Genomic DNA, 18879 nt, shown 5'->3' on the forward strand with positions numbered 1-18879 from the left:
TTTTTTTTTTTGTTGAGAAAATAGTACATAATGGTAATTATATTTGCTGAAATAATATTTTTCAGCTAAATGCAGAGTACATTGGAAAAAGTCCAAATTTAGTCTAAACTACAGGGAAAACATGAATCAAAGAGTTGAGAGGGCTAACCCCTTCAAAGTGAGGCAATTCATGCAGTTTATCCTATATAACACTAGTAGTAAAATGTATTTGTGCTGCAGAAACAAGTTTTTAAAGTGCTTCGAAAAGCTTACAGTGGTAAAAACAAAAACAAAAAGCAATAACAAAAAAAACTAACAAAAAACAAGCAAACACAAAAACTATATAGAATTATGATTATTATTATTTTTTTAAATAACTCAATAAATAAAAATATAACCTGGACATAGTAAAAATTGGCAATATGTCAATAGAAATATAAACGGTTATATTGCATTTTGTTTTTAGTCATTGTTAATAGTGCAATAGCCAACAAGTGCCACAGGAGGGAGCCCCTCTTCACCCCAAACTGGCCCCCGCCTGGAAATATGCTGTTTTTCTCTGCTATACCATTATGAATTGATTACTTTTGGGTTTTTTGACTGTAAGTAAGATAAGATAAACAATTTCAAGACATTTTCGGATTTGTGACTAAATTGTCAAGAACTTTGGTATATAAGTGTTTTACTGTGATAATCAGTTTCAGCCCCACAATCACTGTCCATCTGCTTTTTTGGTGCTGTTTGTTTTCTCATTTGATTGTATTTTTTTTATTTTTTATTTACCAGGTCACTGGCACTTGTGAATCAATCAACAAATTGTGAATTTTGTTTTGCAAACAGTGTAATCTTGTAATGTTTACATGATTGCATTTTAAGGGACGGTTCCCCCATATGTTCTGTTGTTCTGTTCACCCTGCTCTCCTCTCTATATGAGGATGGAATTGACTCCAGTTTATGAAGTTATGACTAACAAATTATAGCGTAACAGAAACTAATACCTGAAATGAAAATAGATGTTTTGTTAAGATTTTATTTTGTTTTCCCCAAAACAATAAGATGTTAAAAAAGAAAAGAAAAAAAATCTATTGACAGCACTTCTGGTATGTTAGGAATGGAGTCCTCATAGCACGTTCTGTCCATGAGGCCCTTTCCAGGTCTGGGATCAGCTACAGTTTCTGAACACGTGAATGCTTGATAATGGCAGGCTGGCTTGAGTTCAGTGTTTGGCAAGGTTGGTCAAGTCTGGATCCCCTAATGTGGACCATGCAGAACTGGCCCAGCCTATAAATAATACTGACAAATTTTAGAAGAAAGAACATTGAACCTGGAGAAAACGAGGGGAATCGTTGTGAAATGAAGGTAGGCTTGTGATGCTGAGATTTTGAAGAATTGTAGTTTGATGACCAGTATCAATTTATTTTTCAATCTCTAATATATATTGTATTTATCATTTCAGATTGATATTGCAGCAGGTTACTTTTTCCTTAAAGTCATGCCAGTGTTGCTGTTGTTGGCTCTGGTGTGCCCTGTAACTTCTACACAATTGTCAGTAAGTAGATTATGGTTTCAGGATATGTTTCTCTTTTCGTTTTTATGTTAATACTGAAAACTGATCTGCTATGTTTCAAAAAGCTTTAATTACATGCTGGGTTGTTAAAGAAGTGTCATTCCCAGAGAGGCCGTCATGAATAAACTCGCTTTCATAGATCCCTGCAGGGGTGGACTATGGTATTAAAAAAAAAACAAGGGTAGAAATGTCATGTATAACTTGAAACTGGTTTCCCTCATTTAAGGCATTAGACTCATGTGGGCCAGAGGTTGCGGCTCTCAAGCGCAGCATAAAGAAACTGGAGAACAAAGTCTTGATCAAGACTTGGCGGGTTCAGCACTTGCAGATGCACAAATATTTCCGTCCATTTCAACATGCTGTTCCTGAAACCGACACGGCCTCTGGTGTAAACTACAACAGCAGCACTGATCTGACGCTGATGAAACCACTTCCACCAGCAGGCAATTTAATTGTACACGACAAAGGTGAGAAAAGCTCAAATCATGTCATCCCAATGTTTGGGTGTGAATTTTAAGTAAAAAATTATAGTTATGTAGTTTATAATCACTTAATTATGCAACATGAAGTAGGCCTCAGTATATTGTAAGTAAGATTGGTAATGATGATAATCAGCAATCTTCAAGGCTTTTTCAATTCTGTCCTCCTAGATTGTTCTGAGCTTTTTGACAGACTGAGACCAGCAAGTGGTTTCTACCGCATCAGACCCAAATTACACCAGGAGCCTTTTTTGGTCTACTGTGACATGGAGGATGGAGGAGGATGGACAGTGTTTCAGAGGCGCCGGCATGGAAAAGTTGACTTCAATAGGTATTTAAGCAGAGAAGATATCCCACGCATGGTATGTGGGAAAATTATAAGTCCTAAAATCCTTGCAAAGCCCAGCATTAGATTACAATGTAGGCGTTTGATAGAGCTTGCACAGCTGTTTCATTAGATTAAAAACATCTGCCTAATTCTCATTTTAGAGACTGGGTCGACTACCGAGATGGCTTTGGTGACTTTAAACTATGGAATGATGAGTATTGGTTGGGGAATGAGCGCATGTATTCTCTGCTCTCTGAAGGTCAGCGATTTTGATAAAACCCAAACATAATACAATAAAAGTTCCTGTTTCATATATACTTTCATATACTGTATTTTATTTTGAAATAGTCTTGTATTCTGCCTGATTATCCACTTATTTCTCAATGATTCTCTGTATTTCTCTGCCCTGAAGGTAATAACCTGGTGAAGATAGATCTAATGGACTGGGATGGACAGAGAAGTCATGCATTTTATGAGAACTTCAGGATCACTGATGAAGCCGTAAGAAAACAAAATTGAAAGTTCTGTTTCTTGGTCTCAGTTGAAGTGTATTTCCCGGTAAACATTACTTGCTCTAATGTCCATTCCAGGATAAGTATCGTCTCCAGTATGAACAGTACAGTGGCGAAGCTGGAGATGCTCTGACTGGTGGTGGGGGGATGGTGGAGCAGTGGTCTGCTTGCCTCAGCGGCATGCAGTTCAGTACAAGGGATCAGGTGAGTCATCGATCCCCTTTTAACCGATCCAAGATGGTATTTTTATGGTGCTAGTAGCTCCAAGATTATTGATAATGTGGGGATGATGATTGTGATAACGCTGTTATGGTGGTAATTGATAGGACAATGACCGCTACATGCAGGGCAGCTGTGCCAAGGAGAATAAGGCGGGATGGTGGTTCAACAGGTGAGATCTTTCAAATTACCAATACCCTGTCTGTTATCTGTCTTTTGTGGGACTGATGCACAAACATTATCACTTGAACTGTGATGTCTTTTCTGGAAATAAAGTTTGAGTTTCTGTACAGGGTTTCGTTTTGCCTGTTAAACCAAGGATACAGTTCTTTCCATTTTATTGTAAAAATTTGCTGTTGTTCAAATCATCGTCAGCATGTGAAGCCGAGCGCATGCAAAAGCTTTAAAATAGACACAGGTTGAATTACTTGGTTATTGTGTACTAACCTTCTATCTACAGATGTCATGCAGCCAACCTGAATGGGAAGTTCTACAGCAAAGGGAAGTACAGGGGTCAGTATGACAATGGTGTGGTGTGGGGGACCTGGAAAGGCCTTTGGTATTCCCTTCGACACACCACCATGAAGGTGCGGCCTCTGGTTTTCTTGGATTCTGTGGGCAGTGGAGCAGGGGAAATTTAAAAACACCGGGCTACACACTCTCTTGTGTGATACAGAATGAAGTTGAAAAATAAGGGCAAAGACTGATGTCATGTTTAAATTCTATATATTTTAATTTCTCCCTTTGCTTCATGATTTGAAACTATTATCAAATGTCGATAGTACAGTATCTTCTGCTTTCCAGTAAGCATTTCTTTTCTATAAAGTGTATGACATTACTCAAACAATAAAACAACCAGCATCTCAGCTGTACTGCCTCACTGATGTTCATATTTGACTGCCTTCAAACGTAGTCAGAACTGCATACTATTACTCTAACTTGTGAACTTTGTAAAAAACACATGAAAAAACCTTGACATTGCTTAGATCACACATTCAAAATGTCCCTTACCAGTAAACCATTTCATAGTGAGAGCACAGCATGACTTCACAGCATGATAAAAAAAACATCACATTCAGCAGTGCAAAGCAATGAGTCTTCTCTAGTGTTTTGAATACTGTCATTGTTTGAGCTTGTGTTCAACAGTGCACACAGATGAAGTTACAAGGCAAATTTAAATTTGACTTATTATGATATATACTGTACCAGTTGTTGATATACAGAGAAACATATTCCACGTGTCTTGAAAAGAGAGAAATCCTGAAGTCATACTCTTAACAAGACAAAAATATGTTCAACTATAATGGCAATTAAAATTTAAAATATTAAAGCAGTTACAATAAGAAATGCAATATGAAAACATTTTTTTGAAATAAAATAAACTTAAATATCTTATTTTTGCTCTCCTTCTTGTAGATAAGCAAATTCCCTAAATCTTTTGATATAGACTGTAGTACAATCTTCACTTTTATGTGTGTCTCTGTTAATATTTGGTTAAAGTCACATATGTTGCAGGAAGAATCTATACACAGGTATAGTGCTACAAACCTGCGTGATTTACTCTTCCTCTCCTACATATGATGAGGACAGATCTAGGTCCAGCATCCTCTGTTCAGCCTCACTCAGTCTGTAGGGTGAGCCGCCACTGCTGCTGTAGTCTCCAGACATTGGCAGAGAGCGGCAGCGACCTTTCCTCTGGTCAGAGGATGATACACTAAAGGTGGAGCTTCGCTGTCGCCCCTTGACCCCAGAGGAGGACTGAGCCTCCTTTAATTTCCGGGCCAGGATGTTCCTCTGGATAGGCGATGGGCCACGACGGTTCCAGTACTGCTCAGCCCGCTCTGCCCGATCCATACTCAGCTGGTTGACTCCATGGGAACTGGCAGGCACTGGACCCCCGATCCCTGAGATCCCCTCTCTACCTCCAACTCCAGACTCACCACTCCTTTGTCTTTCCCCAGTGCCACTGATGTCTCCCTTAGCATGTTTGTCAGATGCTGAAATGCTGTTTGTGTTGGTTCCTGTGTGTTTGAGTTCACTGTTGTGAGAAGGAACAGCTGTCTCTATCCAGGGCTTCCTTTGGTCATTTCTCTGGGGTCTGGAGTTGGCCCACTCTGAGGCCCCATGCTCTGGAATGGGGTAAGAGCGGTATGGCTGCCTCTCCCATCCTCCTTTGGCCCAACAACTTCCTTCAGGAAGGGTCCGAGATCCCACCTGAGAAGAATAACGTATAATCTTTGTTAAACTTGTGTTAAACAGACCTACACAAATCTGACCTACAATAAATATATTAATAATATAATATAAATTAAACTGGATAGGTGACCTGGGTCATGCTCCGTTCTCTAAACTGTCTGGACTGCGCAGAGGATGGAGGATGGGGTTTGGTATCATTGAAACTGGAGGTCCGGCGGAAATTTGGATTCTTGTGATTTGAGTTTCCCATTCCTGCATCTCCTCCTCTGAGACCTGCTAACCCGCTCCTCCCTACCATCTCCACCCAGTCGGCAGTGCGGTCACGGCATTTTGAGCTACCCCCACTTGCAGAGACAGGAGGACCTAAGATCAGCTCCACTCTGGGACTCAGTCTGTCCGGCGTGGCCCTCAAAGTCTGCGACGGCGGCTCAGAAAAGGGAGTTGCAATGTGAAAATGGTTGTGGTTTGTGTCGTCCTGGTGTCCCAAAGGGAGGGCGGGATGAGCGAATCCAGTTGGTGTAGGGATCGGCGAGCTGGTGGGTGAAGCAGATGTCTCCACCAAGGTGTCATGGACTGGGCTTGAAGAGACATGGTACAGCTGTGTGGCCTCCTTTAACCCCTTCTTTTTCATTTCTTTCAACTGCTGCTGAGCCAATCGGTAACTAGAGAATTAATAATCATTTATTTTTCTGAGACTGGGGAGTGACAGAATAAGTTTGACGATAATGTTGTATGTGTGATGAAAGTAAACAATATTCTGAACATACCCAAATATTGGTGGCAACAGCTTCTGTCCTGTGGGAGACAGCCTTTCTGGGTCCTGTGCAAGAGGTATGACCAGGGTCTGTGAGAGAGGCTGACCACCTGGGGAAAGCCTGTCTTTCTGGGCTACACCAACACCCATGCTCCCTGGCGGGCCATGGCCGTCAGTGAGACTGGGTCTTTGAAGGCTGTGTCCACAGATGGAGGCCTCATCAGAGAGCTTGCGTCCCCCAGGAGAATGCATGGAGCCTCTGCGAACAGAGCTGCACTGAGGGGTCTGGCAAAGCTTTCTCCACACAGCCACCACAAAAGTTGCCAGAATCACAGCCAGGCAAAGAGAGATGCCAGCCACTACAACCATGTTACCACCTAAGGGTGCAACTCCGACAGGTACAGGGGGGAGGGATGGAGAAGGATCAGGCAACACTGGGGAGGAAAGGGAGACAATAAAGTTAATATGTGAAGTACGCATACTCCACAGTGAATGTAGTTTTTTCATTCCTAGTTTAGACAAGATGAAAACAAATGAGTGAAATTACACAGAAAATCAAAGGACGGATAGACGGAACAGGGAAAAAAAGGAGCTAATGGGTGAAATGACTGACCAACACAGTTTTCCAGTGAGCACAGGGACTGTTCTTTCACCATGCCAGTGCACTGCATCCCTCCCACACTTGAGGGCAGCAAACACTCACGCACTCGTTCCCTCACCCCCTCTCCACAGCTCACACTGCACACACTCCATGGCTGCCACGGCCCCCATGACTCTGCAGAGAGGAAGATGAGCAAAATATTGTTGATAAATGCCTTCATTTACAAACGTTGCTACTTTGCCAAGTTACCAAAATGATCACACATTTCACATTTTCAGTGTAGTGTAGATCTCACTACATAAATAATGTGTGATCTTGGTGCTCATGTTGTGGAGACACACCAGGTCACCCTTCACCTCATTATAAAAAAAAACACAAAAAGAAAAATCAAAAATACAGTCTTGAATGACCTAATAGTGATTAGTGATGCTTATATTATGACTTTACTGTGTAATCAACTGAACTGATATAATTTTGGACATAGATCTGTGAACCTGTCATCGTTGGAATGACCTAAGAAACAGACAACACACTAGAGTAAGTAACATGGCTTACCATAACTAAATTGTGACTTAATTGAATTGGTTTAAAATAATAAATAGTTGATTCTGTCAGTACATGATAGTCATGAAGTTTCAAAAACATAAAATCAGCAATCAATAAATTTAGCTGATTTGGACATTGTGGTTTATATGTTACAAGACAGGCCTTTTTCACAGTAGACATTTTGATTTGTTGTAGTAGGAAAAAGCACACGCATTACTAATAACATTAACTATGGCTCTGTTCTGTTCAGGTGTCCCAGAAAACTATGACAGTGTGACAGTGAGCCAATTTGCACAATACCAGGACCCTGAAGCTGAAACAGCTAAATGGAATGCAGCCATCACTCATAACACCTTTGCTTTTCCTACTGTGACATGTCAAAATGTCTTCTGTAAAAAAGGCCTATTTCGTTTTCTATAATGAGGTCATTCCTTAACTAGTAAGAGGGTTTTATCTGCCATTGGAATTAACCAATCTTGGGAAATCTGGTTGACTAAAGTAAAGCAACTCTTTCCTTCCTTCAAAATTCAGTTCTTTTTGAGTAAATCATCACAACCCTGCTCTAATGACATTGCTGAATGACATGTGGAATAGAGTGTAAATGTATTCTTGGCAGCTGCCAAATGTGAATGTGTTGATCTATCGGATCTCACCTGCACTCCTGTGAACCACCAAACAGGTTTGTGCCGGACTAGGGGAGCGACTGAAGTTGAAAACAAAGCGAAAGCAGTACTTATTTCTTCCTGTGTAAAACACAGAACAGTTGAATTCTGTCTCATTCTCTCCCTGAGTCAGCCAGTTAAAGGCCAGCGGAGGAGAGGAGGGCTCCTCTGGACCAAACCCAATCAGTGCTGTTCCACCTGCTCCGATCGCAGAGGAAACAGCACCCCCTCTTCCAACACTTGCATCTTTATACAGCAATACTTTCCCATTGATGTGAGCACACGGTGGGGTTATCAGTTTAACAGTCATAGTCCCTTCACAACCACTCTTGTAAGTATTGGTGTTTTCCACCAGTAGTTTATAGGAGAAGATACGCGACAGGTAAAGAGGTCCAGAGCTCTTCACTTCCTGAGGTGTATGAGGAGACCGAAGGGCCACTTGTATGAAGTCTCTTTCTGTGAATGGGAAGGCGCAGGACAGCTCAACACTCTGGGAACGGAGGGGTTTGATTGGGTGTCGTGTGCGGGCTCGGACCTTGTCAATGCTGTTTCGCCCAATCTGGTTGTACTCCATGTAGCTGACTTCTAGGAAGAGGGCAGAGTCGAGGATGCTGGAACAAGCCTGAAAGTATTCATTAGTGGATATCCCCACCTGGTGAGAGACAGAAGAAGACATGCATGAGAATATTTCTGCAACACAATAAGTCAACTTAGTTTGTAAAGTCTGAGATCTTCTTTGTCTTGCCTGAAAAGATCCTGAGTGGTTTCCAGCCCTCTCTACAGCGATGTGAAAGGTAGGCCACTGCACCTGCAGTTCTGAACTCCACCACCAGGTGGTGCTCTCTGTGCTACTGACATCTGTGCTATTGGCATAAGAAACAGCAGCGGTGGTCTGCCTCAGCAGGAACCTGAACGTTCCTGCATACAGGAAGCAGGAGCAGTTGAACTCCACCCTACCGGCCGATTGGTTGTTGGGGAGAGTCCTGGTCAGAAGGGTGGTGTTGGTTTCCGTGTTGACCAGAGAGAGGCTTATGTTGCGGATGGTGCTGATGTTGGATTTTGTGCTGAAGTCTACAAATACACTGGCGTTGCTAAGGGCAACGTGGAAGGAGGGCCAGATATTGAGCCCTGCAAAAGCTACAGGAAAGGATGCAAAGAAGTGAGACAGGGCAAAGAGAAAGAACGTTTTACCTATTGTTCATATATCCATCCATTAGCTATACCGCTTATAGGCTTATAGACCCTTATAGGGTCTCTGGTCCCTCTGGATCCATAAACAACTGATATGCATCAGCAGGAGTAAGCTACAGATTTCAAACACAATATAAGTCAGTTAACTGCTTAGCAGTACACCTCTGATGTGTAGTGTGTAAATCCTATTGTGCAAATCTCACATCCTCACAAAGCAAAGAGGGTGTGGGAAGAGGAAGAGGCTGAACCTCCTTTACCCCCTTCACTCCTCTGCCTTTTCGTTCAGCTCAACTTCCCTTTCCCATTTAAATGAGGGCGCATAGTAGAATATAGGATTTAAGTTAACGTGCATGACTTGATCAGATCAATTCAAAATCAATGACACCTACCAGCCTTTTCAAACATTTAGTTACTGTATGTTATGAAGATGGTTTAGTGACCCTCACCATATCCCATGAGTGCCAGCAGGAAGGGCAGCAGTGAGACAGCCTGTGGCATTCCGAAGTCTGTGCCTAGGTTTTCTCCTACACCACATGACCGTCCTCTTCCACCATCCCTGACCTCTGCAAAATCAGAGGTGAATCACAAAATAAACAAATAATCCACAAGAAGGCCGCAGACAACAACTTGTAATGTGCCTGTAGATGTCATCAGACAGGAGAAGGCATTGAAGAAGTAGTGCGCATATCTGAGGAATGAAAAACAGGAAGGCTAGAGCATGAAGCTGTGACCATGGGTTTTCTGGATTTACAGTGGCGTCTTCCTCTTCCTTCCATCCTCACAATGGGTATGGAGAGCTACCGTCATCACACGAGTGTAGTAGCTAAAGGAGGGCTTTGTCCATAACAAATACTTATGGGCTTGAGCCAAATACTTGTTTGGTTGCTTATACAGACATTATCACTGATTGTTTCTAACTGATTGAGTTTCTGAGTTTCTTTGAAAACACAATAAACTACTGACTTTGTGTCTCAGAAACAAACACATATGCATGGCTGCTTGGAATTTTGGGCACCAGACCGCTGATACTATATTGTGGGCATGTTTGCATTAACAATGGAGCAATCACATGTGGGCTGCATGTACTGAATTTAATACATACAGTACACTCTTTAATACACTGTAGCTGGATCAAGAAGTACCTTAGCCTGAATTATTTTTTTTCCACTGATACTCAAATGTATCTCTGCTTAGCCATCATGAGTCTTAGAGTATGGGAGTTATATTAAAATAAAGAAACTTAGAAATGATTATAAACCTACAATTAGCATATGTTGTACTCGCAGCTAAAGTTAAACGTGTCTCTGGGTCGTAACCTTAATTGTTTGGTATAGTTGGAAAATAAAGCTTTTACTCACATCTCTTATTAACTCCGAGCAGCATTGTTATTCCTCTCCACTTTTCCATCACAGAAACCGCAGTTCCGGACCCTCCATGTGTCTGTAACACATTCCTTCGCACAGACTATCTGCTAGTAAATGTCACTGACAGTCAGCGGGACAAACGGAGGGCGCGCGCCGGTGCTCAGAGCGCGTGAGAGAGATCCGCAGCGCAGTCACTTCAGGGTCACAAACAGGGCGTGCTGAGTATTGTGTGCAACTCACTAGGCTTTCTGTCCCTCCCAAAACGTAGAGGTACAGTAAAGACAATGTGGTCTACAAACCAATAGGCTGCTTGCTTTCAGAAACACGCGAAGAAATATGAGAGGAAATACCGTGAAACTATAAAAGAAGTTATTTTATGGATTTAAATTCCTGCTTGGGAGTATTAACATGCAAAATGATGCAGAACTATTTACTGGTTTGGAAGTGGTTCTGTGATACAATTGAGAATCCCATTCCTATTCATTTCCAGAACCCGGGTTCTCAAACACAGAAGTGTCCATGCAGTTGCTTCACAAGCAGGTTAATTTGTGCATAATGAAGTATACTTAGGCTGCAGCTAAGGGCATTACAGAAAACTGAAGACCCTTTCCTCTCCTGGCAGTCTAATCATTGCATTATATGAAGTGAATCACTCAGGAGATTATCAATCATCAAAAGAATTCAGCACGGGTGCCTGAGGAAGGTGAGTAAATGTGGAAATATGTGAGATGCAACAGATGAATCCATAATTCAATACTCCAAGTGGCAGTCACACATAAATCTTTAAAAAAAAAAAAAAAAAAAAGTAAAGCTGTTGTTAAAGGAACAGATAAAAAAACAACCCTCATTATCTATTGATATAGGAATTTGGGCATAACAGCACTGTCGATCCTAACTGCCCCACAGGAGGAGGCAGAGTAAAACATACAAACAACAGAATGAAACTTTTTATGCAATGGAATCATGATAGTAAACTGCAGAAGTATTCATCTCATGCAGTCAGATTACCTTCCTCCCACATAAAATAACTGACAAGTCATTCTTCTGTAATCCACTGATGAAAACAAACATTATTGAGATTTGAACAGATGGCACTCAGCAATTCAGGATATGGATTAACTTAGAATTCACCACTGAGTAAATAAGTCCACCTAAACATGCAAGAACAGGTCCCATTTTGTATTTAAAAAAAACAAACAAAAAACATTCAGTAAAGGTTCAATGGTGCATGACTCCTAGTTATTATGATCAGACCTGCCTGAGTTCAGCTCTCATGATTTCCTGAACCAATTAAGTTACTATCAATAAGTGAACCACATGGCAAGGTAATCTAATAAGCTGTATTGCTCCGCAGACGTTAATTTTTCTTCCAGAGAGAGCCAGCAGAAAACAGGAAGCTTCTCTGGAGATGAAACACGTTTACTGCTCAGCTCCGTTCACAATGGGAACAAAGACCTTTTCTATCCTGTGTGTAAAAGCCCTACAGGGACGCACAGAAATAAAGAATAAAAATACAGTTGCAGCACTCTCAGCCGGAATAACATTTATACATGATGCTCCTTAGACCTAACAATAAGCTCATATTTCACACATTTATTACCACTTCTGGAGTTATTTTTAATATATTGTTAATAGACACGTTAAAGTGATTTGCAAGCACTTATTTTGAAAGCTTCACTGTGCCAATAAATAGGGTGCTCACCTTTCAGTTGAGTCTCAAAGCAGTCACAACTGGAATTTCTATAACACAACCTCTGCACTGAAAGGATTTATAACCTGAAGAATGACATTTGGCAACATGCCCTAAATTTTATACTCTGTGAACCAAACTTATCTTAGTCAAAATCTGTTCCATTCAAAGACATTTGATTCAAAGACAGTCTGACTGGAGATCAGTAATCATGCTTTGATGCAGAGACTAAAACAAGCTGAGAGGTATTTAGATCATTTAGACATCTGGACATGTTCTCCCCTTCCTCGGAAGAAAAGATAGCAGGGCAGAGCTTTATTCCTTAATCATTTATTATATACATTTTACTTTGGAAAATGTGATTAGTGGCTATGGATTTTCATAACAAATTCAAAATGAAAGCCATGAAAAAAAATTACTGTGTACATCCCATTAAGTCAATTTTCCCAAACCCATTTATTACTAATGACACACTAAGTTGAGCAAACCTGGGCACATTTTGCTGCGTGAACAGTATTTGCAGTCTGCAGACACATTTTAAAGACCTAGATAGAAAATAGCAGGTGGTACGTACAGTGGATGAAGGATGTACCACCACCAGAACATTAACCATTCAATGATCGACTGGATAGCACGAAGTACAGGATGCACTCTACTGCTGTACAACAGTATATACATGTAGAGGTCAGAACATTGTTTTAATGCATCCGTCTAGCGGAAGAGACAGTGTGGCCCAGTTTATTTTCCTCTATCTCAAGAATACTGAGTAAAGTGTAAGAGTGTAAACAGGTCAAAACAGGTTTGGGTAGAATCGCAAGCCCTCAACAGAGTCATCTCTACACAGGTGGCCCATCTTCTCAGCCAGCAACAACCTGGAGATGAGGAAGGAAGAGAGAAGCAGACAGTAAGAAATGAATGAACTAGCAGCAAAATGCAGTAATAAAGAATTATAAAATGAGAAACACGAAAGAAAAGATAAACATCAAAAAAAGATAAATAAAGATAAACTGTGTGGTAAAACAGGGAGATTCACATCATGAACCTATGAGATCATTTACCGCTCTTTCGACAGAAGAACAGAGAGACCCAAGAGCTTGGCAAACTCCTCTGCTGTCAAGGAGCCTTTGTCTGACACCTGTAGAAGAGAAAGAGGGAGAAGAAAAGGGTTTCAACTGTGATTTATCTCAAGATTTTTTTAAAGATATATTTATCCGAGGGAGTGGAACATGCTGTTTGATCAATCTAAGGTGTGACCATGTCATTGTGAGTGTCACGTTTGTAACAGTAAGAGCTTACGTTGTCCAGTGCTGAGGCTATCATTTCCTCCTCGCTGTGAGACTGCAGCTGGACCACCATCACACCACTGTCAAACACGCGCAGCCTACAGAGAAGACAGATGAAGGAAAGGTTGTGTATGTGTGTGTGTGTGTGTGTGTGAGAGAGAGAGAAAGAGAGAGAGAGAGAAATAGAAAGCAGGTCAACAGTTTTAAGGAAAGGTGATCTTTTATTAAGCCAAAATGCAACCAGTTGGGGGGGGGGGGGGCTACTGGGACCAGCAGGATAGAAGGGAAACAGCCCAGTGTTTCTTTTAAAACTCTAGGAAGTGACAGGAAATGACAGCTGCAAAGGGCTGGACACCACCTCCAACAACAGGAAGCCAGGCAGGAAGAGCCTGGCCTCTGTGAGGCAGGCGATACCCTGCCCTATATTCCTTTGATAAACACATAGCCTTGTCTATACAGAAAATAAATGTATGCAAGTACGCATGGATAATTTAAACAAAGACAAACACAACTCAAACTCACCTCAGTGGGAGCTTCAACGACTCAAACATCTTGCATGCGTTTACCAAATCTTCTGGAGACAAAAGCTATACAAAGGGGAAAAAGTAACTTGAGTATCTGACAGGCTACTAAAGACATTTGTGTGTAGCATGAATGTATAGATAGAAAAGGTGTTTTGTACTGTCAGTTCAGCTAGAATGGACATGCGCAGACATACCCACTCAAGTATGATCTACAAAATAACTCAAAATAACTAATAATTGTTTTTCGTGTTGCGTGCGTTTATGAGAGCATTACCTCCATCCCTCTAGCACGGTTGACGAGACAGTACACCTCAGTCAGAGCCATCATACCCCCACGCTCCTGAGAGAGCAGGGAGAGGTAGAAAGAGAATAAGAGAAATGAAGAGTCAGGATGAGATGTAAAAGAAAGTTAGGAGATCATTCAAATTAGTGCACGATCTTAGCCTGTGCAGATGTAAGACGCAGGACACCCAAACAATTCACACCTACCTCGAGAGGGGCCTGTAGCATATCTCCCAGTTGCTTAGCCAGCTGCATGTGGTAATGTGTGCCTGATCCATGCGTTTCCCTTGTAACTGGGTTAGCAATACCCATACTCAGCAGGTAGGACTTAAACCGGATTGTCTGTTAAGCAGAACATAAACTGTTAATAAAAAGAAAACAAAACCAAACTGTGAGAATTTAGGTGTAAAAACTGAATACAGTAATACTGTATGTGCAGCAAGCATTGGATGAGACAAGTTGTGTGTGTAAATGGTCCACTGAAGTTGGGAGACTTTTACTTGGAGGCTTTTATGGATAGTAGTAGTAGTTATTTCTGCATGTACAGTAATTTGAAGCTACACTATGTCCCCATGTTTCTGTGCCTGATTATACTGGCCAAGTTCTTACCTCATCTTCTGTTATATCTCCCTGCTTGTCTTTGATCTTGTTGGCTATAGATCTGGACAGCTCCACCATCTCTTTGGCCTGTTAGTTAAAGTAGACAATCATTTAGCAAATCTTATTGACAGTCGATAAGTCTCTTATAAATAACCAACTATAGGAAAATGCATTCTTTACCTTCACCATCAGTTTACTGAGGTCCTCAAAGGCCTGAAAAAGAAGCAGCCTAAATTGGTAATGGTGCTCAAAAATGTCCACAATTAAATAAACCACAAAAATTCATGGCTACAGATAAAATTTAAATATCATTCCAAAGCATCCCCACCCCTCCTCTGAGTTATGACCAAATCCAACGTTTCTCCCTAATCCTAAAGACCCATTTGATTCAATGTTATACCTTTCATGAAGCTAAATATGTGTCATTTCGATTTAATTCTTTTACATTCAAGACATTCAGAGTGTCCAGCAGCTGTTGTATGAACACATAACTTCACGGTTGCCTGATGAGTGTCACAGCGGCTGTGTACAGCTTGAGGTCACATCAGTAACAATAAATTCTGATGGTGACAAGTCTTTCATGGCAGAAAAAACAGATCAAAACATTTTTTATTTTATTTATGTTTTAAATCAAAATACTCTGTATTCTTATTCACAGTCAAAACATGGCTAAATATAAAACTTTATCTTGGAGCTTTGAGGAGGGAGGTGGCAGTTTACTTAGCTTAGTTTCTATTAAGACCTATAACTCAACACCACCACAGTTCCCGTTCTGACACATTTGGCAGCATTTGTGTATTTTGACTTCATATTACCTCTGAAATGTTTTTGTCCGTTTCTTTTCTCCTCTCCTCTATCTTTCTCTCGATGCCAACAATCCCCACAGCACGTGTCTTTCCTGCCTACATGGCCGTGAAGGAAAAAAAAACACACACACAGTAAAACACACAAGGAGCTGAAAAGTTGGTAACAGCCTTCAAAAGACTTGAATTTGCCTGCTATGGGATGCTAAACCTAGTTTGACATTGATTTGATGCACAGTGATACCAAATCTTTTTTGAAAAGTCCTACAAAAAGAGGCAGGAGTTCAAACCACTTTTATTGTAAAGCCCAAGAATAAAGCGGCAACACCGCCATCCTGTGGAGCATAATTTCAACTGACAGCTGAGGAATTCCCATGTAATGTTTATCACCTATTAAAGTGTAAAATGGCAGTTTGGCTGGCACAGATACAATCCCCTGGTGTGAAAATAATCTACACAAACTTCTGGCGTCTGAATATAAAAATCTCCAGGAATATAAAACAGTGGAAAAGAAGAGATTCTAGTCGTAGCCGTATGTCTGTTCAGCTTCCACCAACCTGAGAGCCAGTTCCTGTGGGGATGGGTTGTGAAACTGGTGTACTCTCCCATCTTTTCTGAGTCATCTCTTCTGTTAGCCTCCTGTAAAACTACAGGGAAATGACACCATATCGTCAGTTTTCCAGGTTATCAAGAATCCAACACCTAGTTTTTTTTATCTGAAGCGGTGGTACAAAAGATGAAAACAAAAAGCCCCCTTTGCTTCTTGCATAAGATGGACTACCTCTATCTGCCCATGTTCTTTGAAGGACAGTTTAATGTAGGAGTATTTGCTGTGTTGGTAGAGACCAGGCTCTTTGTTGGCAGGCACTGGATGCAGGTGAATAACGATTTTTGCACTGCAGAATAAGAGAAATCAATAGTTAATTTATTATTTTCTTCTGCTACATTGTCATAGGTGAAAGTTCATTCTTGACCTTTCACAAAAAATCTTAACTCAAGGTCCACCTAGTAGCTTTTACCCACAATTACCCCACATACAACCAGTAGTTACTAAAGTTCCATATTTTACATACAACTGTATGCAAAAGTTTGGACATATTTTACACATTTTGTTGATTTTTGAACTGAAAAGAAGTAAATACAACCTCTGCTGCAAACAAAAAAATGAGCCCCTTACTCCCATTTTTTTTTTATGTACTCTTAAAGTAAGCAGTATAGTAAGTAGTAGTATAAAACATAAAAACAATTAAACAGTAATTGGGAACACACTCAACTCACTAAGCAGTTAGACCTGAATTACTTGTAAGGACTTGTAATGTAAGTAAAGAATTGTCATTAAACATTGTCAGCTGATGACATTTCTAGAGCTTGATAAACCCTCTGACTCTTCAAACCTTGTGGTAACACAGCAATCATGGGCTCATCTAAGCTACTGACTGAGGATATGAGGCTAATTGATGCCATTAATAAATGGCCTTCAAGGGGGAACTGTGGAAGTCAAAACAAGACCTGGAAGATTTCAGATAATACTGCACGTCAGCTGGGCAGCAACGTAAAGAAAGAAAAATCCCATATCACCGGAGAGGAGTTGCAGGACCGTTTAGCTAACACAAGAGTGGTGGTGCAGGGTAAGCCATTAGAGGAAAACCTTAGCTATGGCCTCATCACTAAAGTCTGAAGTCTGCATCTCTGAATCCGTGATGGTTGAGGCAGCCTCTTAGTGAAACTACCCTGAATAAGTAAAAAAAAAAAAAAAAAAATTGCTGTGGACGGATTAAAGTTAAAACTGAGCCTTTTGGCCACAATCACTTAAGGTGTATTTGGAGAAAAATACGAGAAGCATTTGATGAACAGAACACCTTGCCAACTGTTCAGCAAAGGAAATATTCTGCTTTGGGGTTGTGTTGCGGTCAGTGGCTCAGAAAACATCGCATTAATGGTGAGAACAATGGATTCTACTGATTATCAGCAAACTCTTGAGGCAAATGTCCTGCAATCAGTAAGAAAGTGACACTGAAAAGATGAGGCTGGCTTCTACAACAGGACAATGATCCAAAGCAGACCTCAAAATCTAACATGACCTACTTCACAAAACACGAGCTGAATCTTTTGGAACGGCCCTCAAAGTCTCCTGACCTGAAAACCACTGAAACTCTGTGGGTAGTTCTTAAAAATGTGTGCAAGACAGCCTAAAATATCTAAGAACTGTCAAACACGCAGCAGTAGCTGCTATTAACATTTGAAACAATGCTCATTTGTAATGCATGTTTGCTTCAGGGGCTGTATTTGCTTCTTTATATTTCAAATATGAATAAAAATGTGTAAAACATGCCCAAACTTTTATATACATACAATTATCTTTACTGTAATTACAAGTTATGACAAATGAGGCATCTCCATGACAATCTGAGTAAAACACACCAATTAGGAAGACAGTAACATGGACCGAAAGCCCCACAGAAAGTTAGTAAGTGGACTTCAATTACTTTTTTCAACAAATAATGTATTTACTGACACTGACCTCTTTCCTATTCCTGCAGCCTGCTCCTCAAAGAAGATGATCTGTGACAGGGGCATGGCTATGCAGCATTCCTTAGAGAAATACACAAGTCATCATGAGAGTCAGCACACGAAATGAGGAAGCACCACTTCCCACACAAGTGCAGTCTGCAGTATATGAAGGCATGCTTGCTGCTGTCTTACATGATTTTTAACGTCCCTCCAGATCAACCGATGGGTGCTCAACAGGACAACTCCAACATCCAGCTTAGCCTGGTACAGTGAATAACAGGAAACGACGTGACGTTTTAATTTGCTTACATTAAGTTCAGTTATAATCACCGTACACTACAATTATAACCACCTAAAAACACAATGATCTATCTGAACTTCGTCAGCACCGTCATTATCGCCGTATAATTCAATTATCTTAACAACATTGTTGCGTGTAACTTTTGGCTGCTGTGTTGTGTCAGGCCACAAACTTGGATACCAGAGAGGAAAACTATACCTTATCGTCTCCGTCATACAGTCTCACACCTCGTTGCTGGATCACTAAAGTTTCATTTATTTCTAAAAGCCCATTTGACCACGAAAAACGATCCATTTTTACTATAATAAGACCAATTTGTTCCTTAATTCACTGCGCCGCCGAGACTCATTTCATGTTTACTTCTTGTACACTGTCCAAAATTGGCCTGACGCCGCCTGCATAGAAACACGGAAAAAGAATGTAAAAAAATAATATAATTTTAAGTTAACTGAATTGATAGTAATGCCAACTATAAATCACCTTTTTG

General features: G+C 40.8%; 3 protein-coding genes across 3 annotated transcripts; 1 reads left to right on the top strand and 2 right to left on the bottom strand.

Annotated features, from left to right (window-relative positions):
- The first annotated feature begins 1224 nt into the window (after positions 1–1224).
- fgl1b (fibrinogen like 1B) lies at positions 1225–3950 on the top strand. The gene is made up of 9 exons (XM_023421583.2): positions 1225–1338; positions 1436–1528; positions 1773–2013; positions 2197–2356; positions 2515–2612; positions 2766–2854; positions 2944–3069; positions 3192–3256; positions 3545–3950. The coding sequence occupies exons 1-9, from the start codon at positions 1333–1335 to the stop codon at positions 3723–3725; spliced, it is 1059 nt and encodes a 352-aa protein (XP_023277351.1). The 5' UTR covers positions 1225–1332; the 3' UTR covers positions 3726–3950.
- thsd1 (thrombospondin, type I, domain containing 1) lies at positions 3794–10588 on the bottom strand. Its single transcript, XM_023421582.2, has 8 exons — positions 10393–10588; positions 9481–9597; positions 8589–8980; positions 7835–8495; positions 6648–6809; positions 6048–6468; positions 5411–5942; positions 3794–5298 (listed from the first exon to the last, which is right to left on the bottom strand). Exons 2-8 carry the CDS (start codon positions 9530–9532, stop codon positions 4642–4644), a joined length of 2877 nt encoding a protein of 958 aa, XP_023277350.1. The 5' UTR covers positions 9533–9597; positions 10393–10588; the 3' UTR covers positions 3794–4641.
- Positions 10589–12402: 1814 nt separating this feature from the next.
- On the bottom strand, positions 12403–18787 carry vps36 (vacuolar protein sorting 36 homolog). The gene is made up of 14 exons (XM_023421444.2): positions 18591–18787; positions 18284–18352; positions 18102–18172; positions 16362–16476; positions 16138–16227; positions 15593–15679; positions 14958–14990; positions 14787–14864; positions 14385–14519; positions 14170–14235; positions 13894–13958; positions 13385–13469; positions 13147–13223; positions 12403–12960 (listed from the first exon to the last, which is right to left on the bottom strand). The coding sequence occupies exons 1-14, from the start codon at positions 18684–18686 to the stop codon at positions 12879–12881; spliced, it is 1149 nt and encodes a 382-aa protein (XP_023277212.1). The 5' UTR covers positions 18687–18787; the 3' UTR covers positions 12403–12878.
- Positions 18788–18879: the final 92 nt, after the last annotated feature.

Source organism: Seriola lalandi, unplaced genomic scaffold, assembly GCF_002814215.2.
Source record: "Seriola lalandi dorsalis isolate HSWRI2012SDOR001 ecotype SW California unplaced genomic scaffold, Sedor1 jcf7180002054672, whole genome shotgun sequence".
Taxonomy (NCBI): Eukaryota; Metazoa; Chordata; class Actinopteri; order Carangiformes; family Carangidae; genus Seriola; species Seriola lalandi.

Bases quoted from the DNA above. Each gene is read 5' to 3' on its own strand.
- vps36 (XM_023421444.2), bottom strand. From the start codon at position 18,686: ATGGATCGTTTTTCGTGGTCAAATGGGCTTTTAGAAATAAATGAAACT. The intron at 18,173-18,283 runs GTAAGACAGCAG...TATTTCTCTAAG, and splicing joins GGAGGGACGTTAAAAATCAT to GAATGCTGCATAGCCATGCC. The intron at 14,991-15,592 runs GTAATATGAAGT...CTTCTTTTTCAG, and splicing joins CGGACAAAAACATTTCAGAG to GCCTTTGAGGACCTCAGTAA.
- fgl1b (XM_023421583.2), top strand. The intron at 1,529-1,772 runs GTAAGTAGATTA...CCCTCATTTAAG, and splicing joins TAACTTCTACACAATTGTCA to GCATTAGACTCATGTGGGCC. The intron at 2,855-2,943 runs GTAAGAAAACAA...TGTCCATTCCAG, and splicing joins TCAGGATCACTGATGAAGCC to GATAAGTATCGTCTCCAGTA.
- thsd1 (XM_023421582.2), bottom strand. From the start codon at position 9,532: ATGCCACAGGCTGTCTCACTGCTGCCCTTCCTGCTGGCACTCATGGGA. The intron at 8,981-9,480 runs GTGAGGGTCACT...CCTTTCCTGTAG, and splicing joins GCTGGCACTCATGGGATATG to CTTTTGCAGGGCTCAATATC. The intron at 5,943-6,047 runs GTATGTTCAGAA...TTAATTCTCTAG, and splicing joins CTGTTGCCACCAATATTTGG to TTACCGATTGGCTCAGCAGC.